The sequence below is a fragment of the Thermobia domestica genome, chromosome 8 (assembly GCF_964235325.1).
Source record: "Thermobia domestica chromosome 8, izTheDome1.hap1.1, whole genome shotgun sequence".
In the NCBI taxonomy this organism is placed as follows: Eukaryota; Metazoa; Arthropoda; class Insecta; order Zygentoma; family Lepismatidae; genus Thermobia; species Thermobia domestica.
Window position 1 is genome coordinate 116,742,289 of NC_137461.1, and position 26,003 is coordinate 116,768,291.

Consider the following 26,003-nt stretch of genomic DNA (forward strand, 5'->3'; position numbering starts at 1 on the left):
TTTCGCAACCATACAGAACAACAGGCATGATTATCGTTTTATATATTTTAAGCTTCAAATTCCTCGACAGAATTCGCGACGACAAGAGATTTTGAACCGAATAGTAACACGAATTCCCTGCTTTTAGTCGACATTTAATTTCTTCGTGAATATGATTTTCGTCTGTTAATATTGATCCTAAATATTTGAAAGTATCCACTTTATCAAAAGTATTATTTAATATTTTAACGCCTCCACAATTTGCCGTATTACGGTCCCGACGCACTTCCATGTATTTAGTTTTCTCTGCATTTACTTCTAAACCCATGTCCCTGCAAGCGTTTAATAAGATCTCTGCATTTATTTCTAATGTTCTCCTATCATCCCCTATTAAATTACATCATCAGCATATGCCATAACCTGGTGAATGCCGTTCAACTCTAGGCCCTGGTTGCTATCTTTGATTTTCCTTATGGCGTATTACAGCACAAAGTTAAATAATAATGGCGACAACGCATCTCCTTGTTTCAGGCCATTTTCGACGTGGAAGCTCGTGGACAAAAATTTTCCTACCCGGACTTTACTTTGGGATTCACTTAAACATATCTTAATTAATCTAATTAGCTTTCTCGGTATTCCAAGCTCTGTAAGAACGTTGTATAATGTTTCTCTCCTAACCGAGTCGTAAGCCTTTCTGAAATCAATAAATAGTTGATGTACCGGGGTATTGTATTCCCACTTCTTTTCGAGTATTTGGCGAATGGTAAATATTTGGTCGCCACTAAAATAAATAAACAGTAATATAAATTTCACAGAAAGCCCATACCTGTCCACAATCTTGACAGGCCTCTCCATATTTGGCCCAGTAATCATCCTTACAAAACAACATTCCATCCTTCTCAAAATACCAACTTGACAAAGGAATGTCACACGCCGAACATCTGTAAATAAATAAATAAATAAATTAATTAATTAAAAGTTACTCAACAGAAAACTATTTTTTTTTAATCTAGTAAAATATATAATACTTGGTTATCCTCTTATTCTCTTTACTTTAAATGAATACTTATTTAAAAAGATTAATGGACGCGTAATTCAATAACAATGGAGGTTTTATCTAATAACTGCCGATGTTTTATAAATAACCGTATAATTTCGACGGATAATCTCCGTCTCCTGAACATTCTTGAGCTAACATTCCGATGCCGAAAATCATTTATCAACTTGTATGGAAAAAAGTCGCGTGGAGTCCCCTAGAAAAAGCATTATTATTATTATTATTATGATGATTATTATTATCATTATTTATTCTGCCCTTTGGCAGGTCCTGGAACTAATTACTTTATTTTATTTTATTCGACTTTTTTTAAGGTTTGGGCCTGGAAATGTTTGTTCCACGTTTCTTGATCTTCAGCTTCCTCTTTTTAACTCCAAATATTTTCTTCTATTTTTCAAATCATCGATCAGTTGTGTTATTCTTTTTCCTAATCCTCGCTTTCCTTCTATGGCGGTATAAAGAAGACATTTTTTCGCAAGATGTGTCCAATCCAATTAGCCTTCCGATGAAAAATGCTGGCTAGTAGCGTCCTCTTCTCTTCTATAAGTTTCAAAACATCCTCATTTGTTACTCTCTCTGTCCATTTTGTCTTCATCTTCCTCCAACACCACATTTCGAAGCTCTCTAAATATTTCTTCTCTAACTTCCTTAATGTCCAAGTCTCTGAACCATAAAGTTCAATGCTTCATATATAGTACCTGACCAACTTCTTCCTTAGTCCAATATTAAGCCTGCTAGTTAAGAGTGATCTTTTCTTGTTAATTGCTTCTTTGGCTATAGCAATTCTTGATCTCTCTCTTTGGCGCAGTAAGTGTTTCTCGTCAAAATACTTCTCAGATACTTGAAATGATCGATCTTTTTAAGCTCACTTTGCTCTATAGTGCAGTAAAATAGTGTCAAAATATTTCATAACTGGCTACAAGCGGGAAATTTTTCAGGATAAAAGTACACTTGTAGGAAGTCTGAAAAACATCGGGCCACAAGCTGGTTGTGACGTTACATGGACGCAGTGACGTCAGAAACATGGCCGACCATCTGAAAATTTAAATTGTCGTAACTCATAAACCATTGATCCTACGGACTTGATACATGCACCATTGGAACCGGAATCACAAGCTCTACAAATCATTATATTAGAGTCATATTCGTAAATTAATATCTTCATTAAGAAATTTGAATATTTTCATTTTTTGCATTCATTTTACTTCCAATTTTGCATTTTAATACATAACGGGCTCTCATTGATGGAAACACTAATTACGTTTGTTATAGCTTATAAAACAGTCTTTCTATCAAAGCCAAATAGGTTATTGTGACTTTATTACTCCCTGATATATTCAATTTCTAGAAAATATTTTATGTAAAAATACTGTAAAAGCCATGAATGTGCAGAAATTTCAAATGTGCATAATGCAGACACTATTGATCCGACATACTTGATCCATGCACCCTTGGATTCAGAATCAAAAGCACTACAAATCATTATACCCGAGTGATATTCGTAAAATTATATCTTCATAGAGAAATTTTAATATGTTCATTTTTTCATCCATTTTAGTTCACATTTTTTCATTTTAACTCACAACGGACTCACAAATGAAATTATTTCAGAAATCTTCAATTACGAATACTTCAATAAACTTCCAGAAGAACAAGAAAAATAGAAACAAATGTTGATAATAAGTTTTCACGTGTACATAAGGTATAACAGAATTTATTACAGTTTTCATATATATATATACCCTCCATTCCAAAAGAAACCGAACGTTTTATAAAAACAAAAAAGCAATGTACATTTTGGAACAAATCATTTTTATTAATCAATGTATTCCCCTTCTGCATCGATACACATATTTGCACGCTCCAACAAGTTGTCAAACGACTTCTCCATGTCCTTTATTGGAATGGTCTTTAGGACGGCGGTTGTCGCCTTCTCAATGGCATCAATCGATGCGTGCCACTTTCCTTTCATCGCCAAATGCAGTTTCGGGAACAGATAGAAATCGCACGGAGCGAGACCTGGTGAATAGGGCGGATGATGCAACCGAATAATGTGATTTTTGACCAAGTCGCGAACGATGTGATGGTGCATTATCGTCCAAAAGAGTCCAACTGCCGATTTCGCGATATTCGGGCCGAATACGACGAATTCTTGCCAGCAAACGCTTCATGACGCCCAAGTAAAACTCTCCAGTGACTGTCTGGCCGGGCTGAACAAATTCTTTGTGGATAATTCCTTTTGAATCGTAAAAACAAATCAGCATCACCTTAACTTTTGACTTCACCAAGCGACTTTTTTGGGTGTTCCTTCATCCGGCGCTCTCCATTCAGCACTTTGCCGCTTTGTTTCGGGCTCATATTCAAAACACCACGTCTCGTCACCAGTTACAATCGATTTCAAGAAGTTTCGATCCTGCCGAGCACTTTTAACGATGTCTTTGCAATGCGCAATTCGATCAACTTTTTGGTCTTCGGTGAGTTTGTGTGGTACAAACCGCGAATTAACCTTCTTAAGGCCCAAAACTTCGGTCAAAATGCGGTTGTTTGAGGAATGCCTAATTCCATTTCAATAACTTTCACCGACGATTTTTTGTTATGTTTGATGAATTAACGCACTTTTTCGATGTTTTCTTCCGATAATCCGGTTCTGGGACGGCCTGATCTTTCGTCATCATCCAGCGTCTCTCTACCCGATTTGGATCCCCTGAACCACTCGTAAACTTGCGTACGGGATAGACACTCATCACCATATGCATTTTGTAGCATTTGGTGCGTTTCACTAAAAGTCTTACCCAGTTTAACACAAAACTCAATTGCAGCTCGTTGTTTGAAACTCATTTTCCGACCGATGTACACAACACACTGACAGTTGAAACGCAATAACTTTGTTGCCGTGCATCCAAATGTCATGACATTTATACCAGTTGTCAATGAGGGACTACGCCATCTACCGGTAAAATATTACAACAGATGGCACTAGTGGTACTATTTGTTTTCAAAAGTTCGGTTTCTTTTGGAATGGAGGGTGTGTGTGTGTGGACAGAGAGAAAGAGAGACTATTCTTTATCACATCACTTCAATGAACTGGTCACTACATCAGAGAGGGTCGAATCTCTCCTGAAGGCCTCTCATGCTAAAAGAACTAGACATGCTCATTAAGCATCAGCAGCTGCTCCTATATCCTTCAGCGGGAAGCGTATAGTTGTTACTGTGAAGCCTCTAGTGATCAAGATATTACATTTGATGAATGACGTAATAAGAGAATAGGCGAATCGTCACAGTTCGTGTTCTAGAATACAACACTAGAACTTGAAATCTTGCTGCTTCAGTTTGTGAAGAGTGTACGACTGGAAAATTTCAGCCTATTCCTTGACACACTTCTTCAGGTTTCTCCGTGGTTCTTTGTCTGTGACTATGTTCACAATGCCAGCTGGATTACAGTATTCATACAGAATCTTCTTGAATTGCCAACTAGACATCCCCAAGTGTACTCCGAGTTTCAGAAAGTTCATTTCTGCAGTAGAAGAAGTGAGATGACTTTTTCACATATTGCAGATGATCATCTACATGAGCAAAATAATAAAATCGTGAAAACCGACGTGGTGCTGTAAATATGTTGGATAAACCGTCTTCCCTTCTGAAATGGATGGTGGCTGGCCCAGCAACCGCAAGTATTATTTTTGACTACAGACAGGAGGGTGGTTTAATTGATAAGACGGGTGTGGATACAGAGCACAGAGAACACACACACGTGTTAGATTTGCGGTACCGAAAACACTTGCCGCATGTACTAGAGCAATTTCGCGAACAAGGAAACGTGCTTGAAGAAGATAGTCTTGTGAAAGCTATTACTAAAGTAATTATGCTAACTGAAGAAGATGTGTCTGCTCGTCATTCAGCAGCAGTGGGTAAACAGCAGTATGATATATGTAAGGGAAAGACTTACGGAACTCAACAAATCCATACATGATGTCATAAAGCGAAACAATCTGTAGTTCTTCAAGTTGAAACGAAATTCTATTTTTTCCAAGCAAAAGGAAAAAAATATCTTTTCTATGCCATGACTTGAAAATTCTTTGCAAGCTCTACGTTGCCTATCAGCAGCGTGATGGTGACACCGGCGCCATCTTCACACACGAGAATAATGCCTATTCATATCTGAGTTTGGACGTTTAAAAAAACCATCCAACGTAACAGACATCACTGTATGTATGAAGTAGAAAGCATCTCACTAATGACCTACCCAAAGCAACTGCAGTAATGCTTGATGCAGCAGCTGTACTACAGATGTTGCCACCACGGTCATCAAAAACATCTGCTGATTACTCTTCTGGAGTATTTGTCTCGTATGTTCAGCAACGATTAAGACATGTCCCAAGGCTAGATCTCGTGTTTGACAGGCATTTCACAAGCAGCCTGAAAGTGTCTGCTCGTGAGGTACGTGGTTCGGGTCAAAAGATTTTAATGCACCCAATCACTACGTGCCAAAACAATTCAACAGTTTCGTATCAGTAGATGAAAACAAAGAACAGTTATTTCATTCACTGGCTGACTGTGTAGTGCAGATACAACCTCATAAAAAAAATCCATTATATAAATACGATGATGTAAAAACTTCCTCAAAAGTTCTGCATACAAGCAGAATATCACAAACCACCCATGAGGAAGCAGAAAACAGACTTTTACTTCACGTGAAAGATGCTGCTGCTGCTGTTTGTCATACTCATATTATGATAGTGACGACGGTAGATTCTGATATGGTAATGTTAGCAGTGTTTGCATATGACTCCATACCAAATTTGGAATTGTGGACTGCGTTTGGAGTTGGAAAGAAAAATAGCTACATTCCAGTTCATGCTATAGCCCACTGCATATCCGTAAAGGTTTACCATTCTTAACAGGATGTGATACTGTTTCTGGATTTGCAGGCATTGGTAAAACGACAGCATAGAATACATGGGAGCAATTTCCGGAACTAACTGATGTATTCTACAGGCTATCTGAAGATGATAGTTCCAATGAAGATCATGATTTTCAGCTCATTCAGCGATTCACGGTTCTAATGTATGATAAAACTAGTACCTATGACAAAGTTAACAATTTGTGATGAGTGTTGTTTACGAAAACAAAATTCCACCAATCGAAGCTGTTCTGATTCAGCACACAAAAAGAGCAGCTTCCCAGACAAATATGTGGAGATAGTGGAATGTCTGCAACCCTAAATTAAAAGACCTTGTTCAGTGTGGCTGGCAAAAGGCGATTACTGGATATCAACCCTATGGTCTACTGTTTCTGAGGCATCACACTCCTGTCACATGGTGCGGTTGTAAGAAACAGTATTCATCAAATTGCAAGTGTATAAAGCATTCTCTTCCTTGTGTACATGCTATTCTCAGTGCTCTAAGACTAGCTGATGCTCTTTTTATCGCATTGTATAAAGTATCGTAATAGGCGATCTGCTGACGATTGTCCCTGACTAGTGTACTTGCCAAACACAGTAAAAATCACTATTTTTTTTTTAAAAAAAGTATATATATATATATATATATATGTAAATAAATAAGAAAATTGTTAGGATAATGTAATAAAACTGTAATTTCAGATCCACATAATGTTCCACGTTTATCTTAAATGTTAAAGTAATCACTGTTTTGTATAAGCATGCTCAAATCAAGATATGCAAATGTTGCACTGAAAATGTTGTTTTGCTAAAGAACTGGTCTAAATATATGTTCTCTTTTATTTTCTGTTTATATTTTTCTTGTTCTGGAAGTTTATTGAAGTATTCGTAATTGAAGATTTCTGAGATATTCTCATTTGTATTTTTACGTCAAATATTTTCTAAAAATTGAATGTGTCAGGAAGTAATAAAGTCACAATAACCTATTTGGCTTTGATAGAAAGACTGTTTTATAAGCTATAACAAACGTAATTAGTGTTCCCATCAATGAGAGCCCGTTATGTATTGAAATGCAAAAACGTAAACTAAAATGAATGCAAAAAATGAAAATATTCAAATTTCTCCATGAAGATATTAATTTACGAATATGACTCTAATATAATGATTTGTAGAGCTTGTGATTCCGGTTCCAGTGGTGCATGAATCAAGTCCGTAGGATCAATGGTTTATGAGTTATGACAATTTAAAATTTTAGATGGTCGGCCATGTTCGTGACGTCACTCTGGTCATGCGACGTCACTACCAGCTTGTGTTCCGGTGTTTTTCAGACTTCCTGCAAGTGTACTTTTATCCTAAAATATTTCCCGCTTGTAGCCATTCATGAAATATTTTCACATTATTTGGTTCATATCTACTGCACTACTACTCCAACCCATAACTGCGCGTTTCTAACGGGATATTCTCGTGACTTTCGATTTTTCGATTCTGATTTCCACTCCATATTGTTCACAGTGTTAACTATTTTGTCAATCATCTCCTGTAGTCCTTTTTCTGTTCTATCTATAATAACCGTATTCCTGCATATCTGATCTTGTTAATGATCTGCCCTAAAATCTTGAAATCCCATAGAAGCTCAAAAGAAAATTAAAAGGGACGGTAAGATTGAGAATACGGGCTTCACCAAGGAACATTAACGGTTCACTGTTTTTTTTTTTTTCTTTTTTTTTTTTTCCTTCACCTTTCTGTGAAGAGACTGCACGTGAAGAGAAGAAAACTGAGATTTTAAGAACATGAAATAACACAAAGGAACAATATTCCAAACAAAACACATTACCAGTATAAAAAAACCAAGTTTTAATTCCTCAAAAATAGTAGGCAAACTAACAAACCACATGATCCCGGAAAAATTTAACAACTTTTCAACAAAGGCTACAAATTTAGTAATTTCCACTGAGAAAGCATCGTACTCATAGAAGATTCTGAAAATCGCGAAAAAAATTACACATAGCTGTCACTTTATTTTAGGCTACAAATTTCAAAAAATGAAACGAAAACAAACCAATGCTAATGAAACGGATAACTGAATTTAAAAAATGACTTTATAAACATAACTGCTAGTGTATTAAGTGCGATAAGGGAAGTAAGTTTACTGTTACAAACGAGGATTAATATAGAAATATAATAATAATAATAATAATAATAATAATAGTTTCTCTCTAAAATTAATATAGGTTCCTTCAGCAAGCAAAAATCATTTAAATGAAGTTAATAAAAAAAAGTCAATATAGTATTGGAAGAATACTGGGTCATTGATACCTCCGCATCCCCAACCCCAAAATGTTACAAAGAAATGCTCCGGCTCTGTTCCACATTTCTGGATTACCAAAAATTCGTAAATCAAACGTAACATTATGCATTAACAATTTCAAACAGGAATTTTCCCACATACAAAATTGTTAAATGGGTAGCGAGATTTATTCTGGCAACATTTCAGATTTCAAATATTTTATTAAAAACTGATTAGAAATTCTTCCAAACATACATTCGATGGTAAACGCAAGCAAATTAAGAACAGCTTCAATGGATGAAACAGAAATGTAGAACTCGTTATCAATAGAGTTAGTCATATCATGTACTCAACATAAACTTAGAGGGCAATGTAGAACGAAGTCCTAAACACAAGCAGCAATTGGGAGTACAAGGTAAAATTCTGAGTTAACCAAAACCTAACCTTCTCTATCTCAATATACTATTGTTCCAAACTTTTTATTTAGTTTTTATACTAATTTTAGTTGCTTTCGCAAGATACAAATATTGGTGCTTTTCTCAACTCTGCATACAATCCGTAATGTACAACAGATAAAAAAAAGTTGCTGCTTCATACTGATAACGCTCATTATCATGGTTCAGATTCCGCCCCAAAATTGCAAAGTTTTGAAATTTAGCCACACACCTATACACCTCCGAGAGATTTTCATTTGTTTTGATTCCTAACGTAATTCCCAAACAGATTGTAATTTACAATGTGATCGATGCGGAAAGCATTGTTCGCAAGTTTTTGGTCTCAGAAACCACTCTTCATTAATGTTGGTAAGGGACTATTCACCAAAATGGATTATACTACCCTAATATTTACCGTGCCATACTAAACTCTGCAACGGAAATTCGAACGAATTTCTGAATGATTCTTGTATGTTAGGCAATAATACATTAGAGTTGTATTGATTTATATAATATGATACGCTGTACTAAATTGTATTCTACACGTATCTTACATAAATTCTTTCCAGGCTGTAAATTATGACTACTTGATTTGTTGAAGTAATACCTCAAATCTGCCAAGACAGTAAGTACTAAATCACTACGTACATAATACAAAGGGTGTTCAAAAAGTTTTGCACAGTGATCTCTAAATTTTTTATTTGTTGCAGGAGGAGAACGAAATTTTTGGAACATTTAGCTATAAGTTGGTATATAAAAGTATTTTCTTTTATTTACAGGTGAGCCATAATAGACCGTGAAGTAGATGTCAGGTTGCGACAACGGTCGGTGATGGAGTTCCTCTTCAAGACCGGCGATGACTGCCACATCGATTCACAGGAAGTTGCTCCCTGTTTATGGGGAGGACACATTGGATCGCAGCAGTATCCAGCGGTGGTTGCAGAGGTTTAAAGAAGGTGATTTCTCTCTACTGGACAATCCACGATGCGGTAGACCATCGACAGTAGTGAGTGATGTGAATAAGGAGACCATTAATCAAATTATCCAAAATGACAGATGTGTGACGACACGACAGCTTGCTGAAATGACTGATTTGTCATTGGGTAGTGTGGTATCAGTGGTACAGTCACTAGGGTATAGAAAAATCTGTGCAAGTTGGGTGCCTAGATTATTGACAAGAGAAATGAAAAAGATGAGGAAGGATGTGTGCGAGGATCTCATGACGACCTTCACTGAAGAGCGGAAACAGTGTTTTGACGGCGTCATTACCCAGGATGAAACATGGTTGTTTTTGTCCGAACCTGAGAGCAAAACACGTCTGAAGGCCCACCTACGCGGTAAAACATTTGATAGTGAGAAAGAACTTATTTCCTGTGTCAAGCGATGGTGTAAAAGTCAATCCCCTAAATTTTACCAAAGTGCATTTACAACATGGAAAGAACGTTGGACCAGATGCGTCACAGCTGATGGAGGCTACATTGAGTAGGCTCAGTGTATAGCTAAATGTTCCAAGTATGTTCACAAAAAATTTCATTCTCCTCCTGCAATAAATAATAATAATAATAATAATAAAGAGCACTGTGCAAAACTTTTTGAACACCCTTTGTAAATTGGGTTTCTGCCAACGAAATATCATATTGTTAAAACATAAAGGAGTAAATAAGTTTTAGAACACAAATCCAAAATTTCTGCCACAAATTCTGAGGCAGGGTGTATATCCGATTTTCAAGGTCGTCAACCTGCCTGTGCAGGAGGGTGGAGTGGGCCATTGTGAGTTGAGATGTGATAGAGAAAGTGTGTTCGTGAAAATGTAGCTACGGAGTGAATCGATTACGAAAATCGTGTGGCAGTAATAGCTCTTCATAAAGTGAGTCAATCAGCCCCGTGATATTCACATTTAAAAAGTTCAATATTAGGAAATATTTCGTGTATCGGGCCATCAAACGATTCACAGAGATTGGGACAGTTGACGATTGCCCAAAGCAAGGCCGCCTACACAGCGTAAGAACCAAAAAGTTAGTGCAAACAATGGTGGCCCGTATTCGGAGAAATCCTGTAAGAAAGAAGTCCGTTGTTTCTCGAGAGCTGAAAATTTCCAAACTATCAATGTTTCGTGTGTTAAGAAGTGACTTGAGGTTGAAAGCTTACCGGCAAAGTACAGGTCACTTCGTCAATGCACGTCTAAAAGAGCAGAGGGTGATGAAAGTAAAACGCCTATTGCAGCGTTACGCAAACAGTGAGCACAGATGAATTCTTTCCACAAATGAAAAGATATTCAATATTGAGGAAATTTTCAATCGACAAAATGACCAACTGTATGCTTCAACTTCCGAGGAAGCTCGGAAGAAAAGCCCGAAGATCCAGAAGGGTCATCATTCGGCCTCAGTCACGATTTAGTAGAGGGTGGCATATGATAGCTCCACCAAGCTGTATTTTCTGAAAAAGGGATGAAAACGACAGCCAGAGTGTACGAAAATGCTGTTTTGAACCCTGTTGTGAAGCCTTTGAGTGACACTTTGTTTAGGAACAAACATTGGACCATCCAACAGGATTCCACATCAGCCCACAAGGCACACTCTACCCAGGAGTGTCTCACAAGAAATATCCCGACTTCATTGCTCCTGATGATTGGCCTGCTATCAACCCTGACCTTAATCCGTTGGACTACAGATTGTGGTCAGTGCTTGAGGGTATGATTTGTAAGAGGTATGCCAATTTTGACGATCTGAAACGTTCCCTGGTGAAGGCAGTGGTGGATTTTCCTGCACAGACAGTACGTAATGCTGTAGATTAGTGGCCGCAGAGACTTAAGGACTGTGTGAGGGCCAAAGGCGACCAATTTGAAAAGTAATTGGTATTCGTTATGCTATGTTTTCGTTAGACTTGTAACTAACTTATACAATAAGTATATTAAAGTATCTTTAACGTTTTTATAATAATTCACTTTCAATGTTGTGTCAGTACTTATGATACGACTAGGTATTCAGTAAATAATAGCATCTTCACTACTATTTGGTCTAGGAATTAATTCGTGCGGGTGGACAAGAGATGGCGCAACGAACGGAGCGTCCCACAGTTCCGTGTATCCACACATGTGTTGCAAACCCCTGTCATCGCGTATCGTTCGTAGTATAGGGCAGTGGATTAAAGCGTCAACAACACCAGTTTGTAGTTAAGTGAACATGGCGCAATTTGTGCCTGATAAAGTGTTTTTGCGGGGTGTCCTGCTGCATTACTTTAACATGCAGAAAAGTGCGACTGAAAGTCATCGTATTTTGGTGGAAGTGTATGGTGACCATGCTCTAGCTGAGCGAACGTGTCAGAAGTGGTTTGCACGGTTTAGAAGTGGTGATTTCGGCTTGGCAGACCAAGAGCGAGCTGGACAGCCAAAAAAATTTCAAACGAAGAATTGACAGCATTGCTCGAGCAGGATTCGTGTCAAACGCAGGAACAACTTGCAGCAGCATTAGGCGTTGATCAAACAAGTCTCCAAACGCTTGAAAGCCATGGGAATGATTCAAAAGATGTCACATTGGGTTCCACATGAATTGAAAGACAGAGACGTTGAAAGACGAAAAACCATTTGCGAATTGCTGCTTCAACGACAGAGCAGAAAGGGGTTTCTGCATCGAATTATTACGGGTGATGAGAAGTGGATCCATTACGAGAATCCTAAACGAAAAAAGGCCTGGGTGAAACCAGGTGAACCAGGTCCATCACAACCAAAACGAGATATTCACTGTGCAAAGGTTATGCTGTGCATATGGTGGGATATGAAAGGTGTGGTGTACTATGAGCTGCTGCAACCGGGTGAAACTATGAATGGAGAACGTTATCGACGACAATTAATGCGTTTGAAGCAAGCTCTGGCCAGAACACGACCAGAATGGGAGAACAGACATGATAAACTTATTGTTCAACATGATAACGCTCGCCCACATGTCGCAAAACCGGTCAAAACCTATTTAGAAAATGTCGGATGGGAAGTTTTACCCCACCCGCCGTATTCACCAGACGTTGCTCCTTCGGACTACTACTTGTTCGATTGCATGAACAACGATTTGATTGGACAGCGGTTTACTTCTTCAGAAGATATCGAAACATGGGTCTCTGACTGGATCGCTTCCAAGGATGAGGACTTCTTTCGCCACGGAATCCGTACATTGCCTGACAGATGGGCGAAAGTGGTGGCTAGCGATGGACAATATTTTTCTTAAGGTATTTATGTATTTTGTGTTTGTACTACAGCTTCAATGTGTGCGTACCAACCGCACGAATTAATTCCTAGACCAAATACTATCTTCATTTATTTAAACTAACCTTTAAACAAAATGACTAACAACGATTAGAAGAAAATCATTTCGATTATAACAATAGCTAATACATAAGCTACTAATATTACCTAATTATTAATTTTTTACTACTGTTAACAGCTATAAATTAAACTGAAGATTTACTATATCTTTAAGTTAAATGCTACGAAGTTACTAAGTTTCCCTGCACCTCTATGTCTAAAGTCCGCGTCTTATACGCATGTGTTTGTAGATACAACTTCGTTGAAGTACAAGTTTCCCACAAATATCACGAAAGCAAGAACTTTAATTGCACTTTCGACAGATCTTAAAAAAAGACGTAGAAGGTGACTAAACAGTTGCAAGGCACATGCAAGGAAATTTAAACGTACAAATATACATACCTAAAACATTCCACATGCCACAATTGGTTAAGTGCTTGGAAGAACTCTTCGTCAATTAAATTCAAGCAGCCAGCACACACAGCAGTGTCTGACGTCTCACCAGAGTCTTCTATAAAAAATGTTTAAAAAATAATAAAAAATCCTTCATATATCAGAAAATTTAATACAAATGGTTATACAGATGTATAAGGTCATTTTTGCCCTTTTACAGTTGATTACACAAATCGACTTTTCTCTGAAACACAGATTCCTCAACTTATGAAAGTATGAGGTGATTTTCGTCAGCTTCCTACAACTTCATGAGAAAATGATTTCAAACGGACGAACATACTCGTAAGTCAATTTACTAAAGATATAAAGATATATATTAAGGGTATCGACTGAAAATGAGATGTCTGTAACAATTTTTTAGAAATATATATTATTACTTGTAAGTAGTAAGAAATTTAGATTGGGTGCATTACAGTGCAAAGGTCCTTATGCACCCGTCAATATGCAGGGGCGCTACGCTGCAAGGGTTTTAAAAAAAGGTGTCCACGTTAGGATAAAAGTGAAATATATGTCGAAATTGTCACTTGAACTGGTAACAAGAACATATTTAATGGCAACAGACAGGGTACAAACACAAAGTGTGAAACAGGATTCAAAAAAATCACTTTTTTATTTAAATCGACTTATTTTTAAAAAATTACATCTTTCTCCTCATGTAATACAAGTCGCGAACTGAAGAAAAACATTAGGCTAATTTTAGACGGAACCATTTATCGTAGCAGATGTGCTGCCAAAAATCTTGTATAATATTCTATGGCATCGAAAGTACATGGTGCTTTTACACGGTAGCATTTTGATAAGCATCTTGCCGTGACGTAGCAAACAAATCACTGGAGAAGAATGCAATTATGGCTCCGAAACTAAAGCGTGTAGTGGCTAAAGCTATAGTGGTTGTAACAACAGTTCTTGCAGGTTATATTAAAAAAGTACGTGGACAAAGAATTGGTTGTTGCGAGGGGTGATAATATTTCAGTTCTTTCTATGGTAGAGAAAGAACTGAAGCCTGAGGATCCTATTGGATTCAAGGACTTCCTGCGTATGGATAATGGAGCCTTCGAAAAGTTCTCTATACAAACAAGGATGCTCTTCACATTTTTCAATCAGAATAATAATAGCATCCCTACTCCAACTCATTTTTCTTTAATACAATTCAATTTCCCACACAAAACAAGAGCATGGATATTTGGCACCAAATCTTTCGCTTCCTTTTAACACACCACGGCGCTGTAATCGGACCTGAAATTGCTACGAAATAGAGCAGGTTCTATCGACAAGAAATGCCATACGATATGTCATGGCATGTGAAGCGCTATATCATTTGCTACTTCACACGGTAGGATATCGATGACACGATTTTTGCTACGAGAAATGCTTCTGTTTAAAACTAGCCTTAGGGATTAGTATTAAATGTTAATTATGCCATTTAACTGAAAGTATGAGCTTGAATTTTACATTAATCCGCAATCGTTAACCTATTTCAATCCCAAATGTTTCTTCAGCATTAAGGAACAAATACAAGAACGATTATCAACACGGCAGTTTGCTTTTTCACAAAAGTTATTAATATTTAGCAGGGATATATATATTATATCTAAATCAGGCGGGTCAGAACTAGCTTGCGGCACGAAATACATATAAAATATGTAAAATTTTGCCTAAAGTTGAGTAAAACGTACAAAATTTTTAAGTTTCGGAGAGGGGATCAGATTCCCCTAAATACGCCCATTTTATTTGGGAACAAATAAACAGAGGCGCACACGGAACAATTTTCGTTTTAAATGTCGATTTTCCCGTTGGAATAGTTAACAATTTACAAAACCTATGTTACGAAAAGAAGAAAGCAGGATTTCCTCTAATCATCCTTTGTATGAAACACTCGTTTTCATTATGCTGTACATACATTTGCGTCTCATTGTATTATGATTATTATCTTCCATAATCGAAGTAACAGAAAAGAAACGGGATTTCACTTATTTTCACTTCAAATTAATTTATTTCGGAATTTGATTTAAATCGACGATTTTTCTCTAAAAAATCAGGTGATTTAAATCAATCCACCCTGGTGAGAAATTAGTTAAATGTAAACACTAAAACAATCACAATGTGATTAGAACACGGAGGTGACATAAAATCCTCGAAGAGACCGCTCGGTAGTCATCTCCGAGCAGTGTTGGTAAGTTTGCCGGTAAGGCAAAGAGCTCAAAGCTGTGCATGAAGACAATCTACAAGCAGATGTTGAATACTTTGTCAAGCTCCACAGAATGCACACAATGATCGTTCGTCGCTACGAAGTAATAACCCATGTGTTAATTGCGAATGTCCGATGCGAAGTCGAGTTAGAATTTGTTCGTCCTGTCGAAATCTTAAGCTGTACTTAAGTTCAGGTTTGAGTACATGTATTTTATTATTGACAGCGTAGTCCCATTCAGCTGCCAGCGCTGATAGAATAGTGAACGATGGCTCGTGCTGGGTATGGGAAGACGAAACTCCTTTCCTTCATGCGCTTCACGCTCTGCCTCTTCATTACCAGCTATGTTAATATGGCTCGGAACCCAGCAGAGTTGTACATCACGTCTGTGTTCTAATAATCGATGACTAAAGAGAAGAATTTATTGGACGAAGGGATATTGTCTCTGCACACCACAGAAGCTACTCACAACACTGAGTGTCACAACATATTAAGATCCTGTGTATATAGCGTACGGATTCATAGCGGAAATTTTGTAAAAATGCAACTAGCTCAGCAGTGATCCGAACAACATATTATATATATATATATATATATATATATATATATTCCGCAGAATCAGCGTATTCGCAACCATTGACACTGGTATAAAAGTAAGTGGGAACTCTTGTTAAAATTCGAGAGGACTGTTGCTTGGTATTTTGTATTATGCCACACGGAAAGAACAGCTGGACGAAGTATCTTCCATGACGGTGTGGGCAAGAAACCCAACTTACGTGAAGGGGGAAGTTCGACACAAAGGTCGTCCAAGAGTTCCAGAACAAATTTCAAAAGGCCTGATAGCGCTGTCCCGCTTCCAATTCAAAGATGAGATACATAGATTTCAGATGAATAAAATAGTAGCACATCGGTCGATGATGGCGTTAAGTTAAAAATGGCTCACTTGCCTCAACGTGTAGGCTCGGAATAGGTCTGGAATGGAATGAAACGGACGGATGATGGACAGTGTTCAGTTGGCAGAACGTAGTTGTCTGGCAGATCCATAAATAATGCATCCACAATATATCTTCCAGTGGATTAGGTTACGATAGATAATCGTAGAACAACGCGATCAGCACCCCAAGAAATACAGGAATACACTTTTAGAAGAATGAGTGGTCGTAAACAGTGATATTCGAGATCTCATAGGTAAACTGCCCAAGACAGCTGGTGATCAAACTGAAGCCACAAATCAGATGCTGTCAACAAGACACGTGTATGTGGCCTAGATAAGGATCTAGATGATGTGCGCAGTACGTAAACGACAAATGTCAATACAGTAAGCCTTGTCGATGGAGAAAGTAAATAAAGTGATCGCTTACCAATGAAGCGTCTGTTCAGAGTTGTATTGTCTAGTGGCAACCAATCAGAGGACTCGCAATAGTTACGTTGTTCAAGAGTGTTGGTATCTGCATCAGAGCAACAGTCACAGTGAAGACTTTTTTTTTTGACGCCGTTGGCGAGTGTGTTTCTAATCGCACCGGAAAGTACCTATCTCCACGACACTACTGTAGAAAGGTTATAAGGCCTTGTACTCCAATCAGAAGTAGCTAACGTAAAATTCCATTACGTGAAGTGGTGCCAGTGGCGCCAATGGACTTAGATGTTGGCGGTAAGAAAAGTATCTTGATTGCACTCGCAAGATGACTAGTAGTAAAACTGAAGTTCCGGAAACCATATTGGAAACTGGGAAGCTAAAAATTTGTTTCCATATAACACACTAAGAGTACACTTGAAGGATAAGGGGGAAAAAAGAAGGAATGTCACAAAACTGTATTTTCGAGAAAACGCTTTTTAATATTGAAAACCGCATACAAAATGAACAAGGTTGTATTACACAAACGATTACTTAATCAAGTTAAAAGGCTATTGTACATTCGTTATTGTACGCAGTGAAATAGTACCAAGAGTCACCAACAAATACGCTAAAGCACTAGTTGAAGCACACACATGGACTTTCCTTGTTTTTCCCCCCCTTACCCTTCATTTATAGTCTTCTCCAAAAGTTTGCACAAGCAACTGTTTAAGGCTATTAACCAATAATTGGAGCTGAACGTGATGATTTCCTAGGTTCCAGGATAGAGAACAGATAGATTTCACCAGAGGCAGCACGAAAGAATTCTTCAATCCAGATAAGATTGCATAGGTCTATAAGATGTTTGCCAGTAGTAAGAAGATTGTGAATGTATTAAGCAATAATGTGTTACGCATAGCGTAATGTTTTAAGTCTGGTCCAGGTATAGTGGTTTGGTGCCAGCGAGAGCAGTAGTGAGTTCAGCGGCAGCAAAAAGCAAGTTGTAATCCTCATTATTTGGTGACATTACATTTAAGGGCCTACATTCTGATTTTGCTCTAACTGTAGGAAGCAAGGTGAAGCCGAAGCCGAATTAGAAACTGCAGCAAAATGCTGACCAAACTCATTGGCAATCCGTCGCTAGTCAGTGAGGAATTTGTCCTGCACATATGGGACAGAAACATCAACGGAAGTTCAAAACCCGTAAAGGCAACAAATTTTGGACCAAACAGCACTCACGCAACTACCTGCACTTAAAGCAGGGTTGGCAAAAACCATGGTTTTTATTTAAAAAACCCAAATAAACCGGTTTTTCTGGTTTAAACGAGGTTTTTTTGGTTTAAACCAGGTTTTTATGGTTTAAATAATTTGCTCTATATATTCATATCATATATGGACAGAAATAAGTTTGTTTCGCCTTGATGTTATTATGCGACAACAGAGTTATGCTGGAAGGGGTCACATAAGCTTAAAGCGGAATAAAAACCGCTTCTCGAGTTACATCCGAGAGAAATTGTCCTCCATTTGAACTCGGAACCAGGACTAATTGGCCACAAATGCGATACGTCTGCCGACTCACTCACGAAGGAATCCTGATTAAAAAACGTTGTACTGATCTTTACATGCTTCTTAATATAACTGTCAAGAGTCATTTCAGAAGGACAAAAAGATAAACAGTTGCACAAGTGAAACCATTACACAGAATTACATATGAACAATTTCAAAGTAGTACGGAGTACAGAAGAACTAATTTAGTTCAAATTAGTTAATAACGACTTTTATTGGTCCAAATTAAAGAAATACACCGACTTAATCTGCTTATCAATAAGAAAAGTGAATAAAGATACGAATTATTTGAGTCCACTTTGGCTCAGACTCATTTATACATAAATAGATACCAAAGATACTTATTTCACTAAAGGCCTCTCGTGAGGTCTGTATGACCCCCCCACACACACACACACACAAAAAAAAAGTACGGCATTTTCTATGTATTTTATCAATAGTAAACATTGAAACGAAACAATATTTAGAATTTTTCTTCGACTGCAATTACATAACAATAACTACAAAAAATCACAAAATAAACATTTATAAACTTATAAAAAAAAAAAAAGTTGCTTTTGTAGTATTATCTTTTTGAGTAATGAATGGGGAATTTAGGTCTGGATATAATACGAATAATATACGGGAGTGAAACGTGATAACCCACAAATGTGTGTTCATCAAGATTTTACAAACACTTACACTTTTACGAACATTTTTTGTTTTTTGGTTTAAACCAGTTGGTTTTTTTTGAAAAAACCAGTTGGTTTAAACCAGCCAACCCTGACTTAAAGTGAAAGCATACTCATGCCAGCTCCAACGTTTCCATTGTTTAATTAAGTCGCGTGCTCTGCTAGGAAGGTAACAAGAAACAATCAAATTATTAGCCATATGAGCAAGATTAAGTCTACGAAGTGCTCGCTGTATTTTTTACCATCTACCGAGAAACATTACGTTTGCGAAAAGCATCTCGAACAAGGGAATCGAGACATTAGCAGCAGCCACAACACTAGCTTGAAAGGCCTCAAGATAATCATCAACAGAAAGCTGCGGTCTGGTATAAAGTCTGCTGGGGAAAAAACTGCCCCTAGTCCGCATGGTGGAGATTATAACGAGGCAAATGACAAAATTGTAAAGCAGATATTCTTGTGAAAACAATAGAAAAGTGATTACTGCCTGATAAATAGTAGTAGGCACGCCACTGAAGATTAATAAGAAGTCGTGAGCCGCAGACAGAAAGACCCAGGTATGAATATGTTTCGGTGGTAGTGGTAAAATGTGAGACTTCCATCCTTTAATAGATACGGTGTGAAGTGACAAAAAAAGCTGCAAATTCTCAACCTCAGGCTCGGTACGAGCGAAGCGCTATAGATTATAAGAGTTAATCTTCCACCAGAAAAACTGAATATGGGAGTTGGCGATACAACAGCCAAAATAAAAGCCTCAGGGCGTGTGATACAAATGTTGCAGAAAGCGATTCGCTGTCCAACGAAAACTTAAATAGCTAGAACCTGTAAACTGCTGATCGCCGCAGTGGAAGTAGAATGATAATTATCCCGCATCCCAAACTGCTACTCCGCCAGCTGTACGATCATCGTCGTTCTTGTCGTGGCGGTCATCATTGTAGCTTGAAACAACACAGAGCGAATACCAGTAAAATGAGTTTCTTGCATTCAGAAAATTGACCGTCAAAAGATGTGTAAAATCTTCAAAATAGGTGGAACAGCCATTCATTTTCACCACAGAAGAGCCAGTATGAGACAATTAAAAATAACTGCAGGTTTAATATCTCTCCCCTTCTTTTCTTACCTTTAAAAAAGTATCAAGAATATCGTAGGACTCACCGAAGAATGTTGCTGTTTATTCTTATTCAAAATACCCGAAGATTACTGACGTACATGTTTCTAGCTCACAGTAGAGTGGTGGGAGTAATGGGATGAGAGTTAACTGACTACCCTACGGCCCAATGATTCTTTAATAACAGACGTTTCATTTCGTTTCGAGGTAGAAGGTAGTTAACTACTTAAGAACTCTTCTCTCATGGGTCGACAAGTAGAATCTTCGGAAATTGCTTCAGAAGTAGTGGTAGTTTGGGCAGCAACAGAGACTGGCGGTTTGCTGGTGCAACAATATCACATGTCTACGTGCAAACACCAAACAGTCTGCGTTCCGTTGGAACGAATAGATTTTACAGGAGATGAAACAGTGGATCCAGAATTATGCGCCGCTTTGATTTGGCGTCTGGCCTCAGCGGAATCTCTTCAGTAATCATGAGTTCAAGAGAACACCTTTTCGTCCTTGAATATCGAAGTCTCTTCTCAAGACTGGGTACGCTGCTTTATTACTGGCATACTTAGGTGGGACCATACACTGTGCTGCATCAGAAAAAATGCCATAGACAGCAGAGGCATTGCAGGATGTAGATGAATGGCCAAAATGCTAGTATTGAGAACAGAGCAGAGGAAAGGGGAGTATTATCTCATCTTTAAGCACTAGTATGTTACAGTAAGATAAACAGGTAAATCTCAGTGCGAAACGAAATCTGTGGGTTGTAGTTGAGTTGAGTTGATTTTGAGTTCAGCGGCGAGGCTATATGAGACGTGGACCTACTGATTAAGGTGGAATCCGAACCACATGAACTCCCGCCGGGAACTGAACCCGGGCCTCCCACGCCAAAGGCGCGTATGCTAACCCGTTAGCCACGGATCTGTGGGTTGTAGATCGCCAGCCTTGCGTGTGTGGATTTGCTTAACGTTCACAATATGCTAATCAAGTAAATCATCATTGATCTCAGCTTCTGACAAGCCTTGAAAAATAATCACGCCTTTGCTAATATTGAATTGATTATGTGCTTCAACTTCAACGACTGTGACGAAGAGTGTCATTCTTAAGTTTACGAATATACCCGCAGAAAGGTTCTAATGACAATATGCTGCAGATGTCCAAGTATAATAAGGGGAGAAAGTTTATCCAAACTGACAGGAGTCTCTTTCCTAACGTCTTTGGTTAATAAATATCGCGGGACATATCCCACCATTTTTTCCTGTCTTTCTCTAGATAATTATTTTTATCTCGGTCATGTAACGTGTTTTGATGATGTGCCTTGTTGTTAAAGAAACCAAAATCTCCTCCACTTCCCCGTCATCGTTCTGAAAGATCAATGAGGCAGGCAAGTACTACCTACCACCACAACCCTTATCAGGAAGCTGAGCGATGACTCCAAGTCCAATGGGTGAGAACCTAGAATGTAATTCATATCTTGACTGATTCTTAAGGAGACCATCAGCTAATGGTAGAAGTAAGGACTCTTTGGCAGTCCAACACGCCGCACTCCTAGCTCTTTCTTTCAGGGCAACACTCCACCCGGTACTACTAGGTGCCAACAAGCTTCACTCCGCCGTCGAAGATCCTAGGACAACCAAAATCAGAGCCAGGAACTATAGCCAGATCAAAAGATTTCAAAAAGGGAAATTCGATCCTTAAACCAAATCGTACTTCACAAATTCTTAAGTCACAATATAGGATCAAGTTGGTGGTGAGACTTATTAAAATAGTCGCCAGTGGTGAGAGTAAGGTCACAACAGAATACCAGGCTGGTTTCATCAGACAGATCATACTGTAAAATATCATTCCCTTCACGCAGATTACTGATCTAGCCAACCACCAGCAGCAGAAATTTTATAGGAAGGAACCCCCTCCCCCTAACCTAGGGGATCAGAGGCAATTGCACTTCCGAAGAACTGAGCGACAGGGTCGCCATATACATATTATTTATTCAACGATTCCTCTCAAGACATGAATTACAATGCACTTAGCTCAACCTTTTCAAGATTTTCAACTCAAAAAGATTCCAATCTATGTGCCCAAATTTGGGCCAACCTGACCCACCTGAAAAGAACGCACCTGGTCTTTTATGTTTGATATTAGTGTAACTAAGCTGTATCCTATTGTAAGCGTCTTTGGACAGCTACTGGGCGAAAGAGACAATTTTTCATATTATTAAGGTATATTACAAGAGTTAACAAATACTATGACTATTCTACGACCAATGTTAACTTCCGAATACAATACATGAATAAATAAATAAATAAAACTGAAAACCAATTTCTCATTTTCGTTTGAGATAATATAGATAAATTATAACTGAAATAGCGTACGTAATTTTATACTTAAATAACAACAATAATATATATTACTGGTTAATAATTTAATACAAGACGTAATAATTTAATTTCGAGAACATAGTGACTTAAATATAGAAATTATCGATTTGGACTTTCTCGGCACACATGATTAAACCTAGAAATGTTTCTTTATATATATATATTGGCACAGTGAACAAAGGGGAATACGCGATGGAGGGGCGCGAAATTTGAGCTTAGCAACATAAAAAAAAAAAAAAACTGACAAATTTGGAGCTTTCTTGTCATAAGATTTGCCCTTCAATCGTGGAAAATTTACATATATTTATTTTCGCGCAGAGAACGAGTAATGAAGGGATATATATGTATATGTGTACGGTAAAATCTAAATATGATATATATCATTTCGGTGCGAGAAACTGAAAGAGGCAACAGAGAAGGAAATTCAAAATTTAACAGTAATATACAAAAACTATCCGATCGAATATGAGCATTCTCGGGACAAGAATAGACCTTCGACGGGGAAAGATCATTGGCACATATATTTAATTTTTGCGCGGGAGTCAAAAAGAAACGCACACACACAAAACTTAAAATTAAAATTCAGTATCACATAAAACAGTTTGACCGATTTGGGAAAGGATTACACCTTCGGCGTCGGAAAATATATTTCATTAGTAGAAACCGAGTGTTAAGACAAAATGCCTATTTCTTCACATTAAAGATATGATTAAATGACCACACTGAAGTTTATTTTAAGGGGCCGCGGTGTCTCAGTGGTAGAGTGTTCACCTCTGGTGCACGGGGTCATGGGTTCAAACCCTGCTCCCACCAAGTGAACTCGGTGGACAAACAACGTGTGCGTGGGTTTCTTCGGGGTTCTCCCGTTTCCTCCCGCTTTTTTCATTCCACCATTTCAATCATTTCTCATAATCAGTCTCTCCTTTAGCACAGCCGGCATAACCGTGGGACGTACAACACAAAAATTTAATTTCATTTTAGAGGTCTTTGCTTTAATTTAATTTTTTTTGTTTGTTTGTTTGTCATTTTATTGTTTAAATACCAAAAACTGCCTATTCTTTATATTTTCTTCAAATCAGGACTTTATAGCATGTTGGTTATTTAGATGTCTTATTTCGAGAAAAATGTTTCTATCAGTTCCAAGAAATTAAAAAATAAGAGAAACTAGCTTATGTTCAGGTCAAAATAGAAAGGAACATCGTCGCAAGGAATGGCTGGATGTGATTCGCATTGTCCTTTCCCCATATCTTCTTGGTGCGTCACAGCTTTGCGCTCCACAGACCGCCAAGAAAATAGCCTAAGTTCAAGATTTCATTTACGTTTCGTGGGAAAAGAGGCGTATGCATGTACTCTGAACCCAAGAAGTAAACTTTTTTTTTTAAAAGATGCAAATGGAAGCCACACCTTTGAAAGCCAAATTAAACATATACAGGAGTTGAGTTCCAATATATTTATTGGCACTATATTATAAACTAGTGAAAAATCGGTGAATTGCGCAATCCGTTACACAATATTTTGAGTCTTCTAAACATAAACTGCTTCAAACGATAAGCAAAAATCACGTGAACTAAAATCTTATTAATCATTTCGGATGTTCTGTTTCATCGCCAGTCTCAATTGTCTGCAGATTTGAGTAAAGCATTTATCGAATCTAGTATTCCTCTGTAGAAATTAGAAAATACCTCCTCAAAGATCAGTGGTTCTCAATCTTTTCGAGCCTAGCATTTCCTTAGGTGAATGTGATTGTCCTGAGCGCCCTCTGTCATCTTAATCCAATCCACTCACGCACACAGCGGTCTAAGAACTAGAAAAAAGCTTCAGTTCTTAAAATCCGCCTTGAAAAAATATTATATATATAAAACGAAAGGAAATTTTCTTTCTACAAATTGTCTTATATTAGTCATTTGTTTATACCGGTACTTTGAGATGCTTCCGTCCAATAATAAGAAAAAATGTACTGTAAGTCGTCATGAGATCTCAAATACCCCTTATATAGTCTAAATTTTCCCTTTTTGTCTTAGCATCCCCTTCGGAAACGAGAACGCCCACGTTGAGAACCACTGCTTTAAATGATGCCTCACTATATTCTATGTCTACAATGTTATTATCTTGATGAATTCCCAAATAATTTTATGGAGATTGATGATACGTCTGGAAACTGGTATACCATAAAAGCAATTATTCATGCCAAAACACACACCAACCTGTGCTAGGTGGTCACTGTCAGGTAGGTGTACCTACTACGGTACAGAGCAGGGAGATGCTGTGGTTCCGTCCGTTGTGAGTACGTGCGAAGTGACACAAGGGTGGTTGTGCCAGTCTTCGACCACCCCCTAGTTGCCGACCACTTTTCATTTTAAAACCATATATTAGGCTTATTTTCCGATAAAAAAAAAGCATGTTTTTTCGTTATAATTGAGTTGCAGCTTATTCTGAACCAATCACAAAGATACTGTCAAAATATATTGCGCATACATTCGGTAATAGCCAATCAAATGTATGCCTACGGAAGACGCACTGACTTTTCGACAACTTTAATCTGTTGCAAATGGGAACGACAGCGCCCTGTTTTTCGTGCTTTTCCCTAGTTTTATCTCACCAGGTACGAAATGCACATATTATTCTGTTACATGGAACTGTAGAGCACATTTTAGTAATTAAATTTTAGTAATAACTGTAAGGTATGAAGAATAAATCATTAAAATGTCGTGGTCGGACAATGACTTATGAAATATTCTTTGTTAACTAGTGTTCGACCACAGGGTGGTCGAGCACTGAAAAATTGTAGAAATATCAATAACGACTAACATTCGATTCATCTGCATGAAATGAGTACCTAGTTACCAATTCTGAAGTTATAATGGAATACGAAAACATTTACTAGTGTTCGACCACTACTTTTCGTAATACATTTGTACTGGTCGAAGATTAGCTGTTTCTTTCTCAGTGTCCAACCATGCTTAGTATTTGTATTTTCACGCAGAATTTTTTGATTCAAACACTAATTCAGTGATCAATTTAAATTTGTATAAACATCTGCTGAGTCTTACCGTTAATGCATGAATATTCACCAATGGTCGTGGCTCAGTGATAATGGTGAAGAGGCAATCCACTGAGGGCTCGAATCCCTCTCAAGAGCAAGGGTATTTTTAATTGTCCTCGATATTTCTGTGTTTGTGTCCCTGTCAGGACTGGATTACCTCCAATTGGCTCGAGGAGCTCGGCTGAGACGAACTTTGAAAAAAATAGTAAAGCGTTGGCTTAGCATTCGGAAGGTCCTCGGTTCGATCCCAGCGGTCGACCATCTTGACTGAGTTCTTTCGGGTTTTTCCTCAGTCACACCAGGCAAATGCTGGGATGGTATCTTCAA

The 26,003-nt window shown here is 37.9% G+C and overlaps 1 protein-coding gene across 4 annotated transcripts in view; it reads right to left on the reverse strand.

Annotated features, from left to right (window-relative positions):
* LIMK1 (LIM domain kinase 1) overlaps positions 1-26,003 on the reverse strand; it is a 93,342-nt gene that overhangs the window by 64,192 nt on the left and 3,147 nt on the right. For 3 of the 4 annotated variants that reach the window (XM_081768912.1, XM_081768909.1, XM_081768911.1), the window contains exons 2-3: positions 13,354-13,462; positions 806-920 (exon numbers count right to left, since the gene is read on the reverse strand). In XM_081768912.1, the coding sequence (XP_081625038.1) occupies positions 806-920; positions 13,354-13,462 (224 nt within the window). The remainder of the gene's footprint in view (positions 1-805; positions 921-13,353; positions 13,463-26,003) is intronic. The other variant, XM_081768910.1, reaches the window with a different exon arrangement.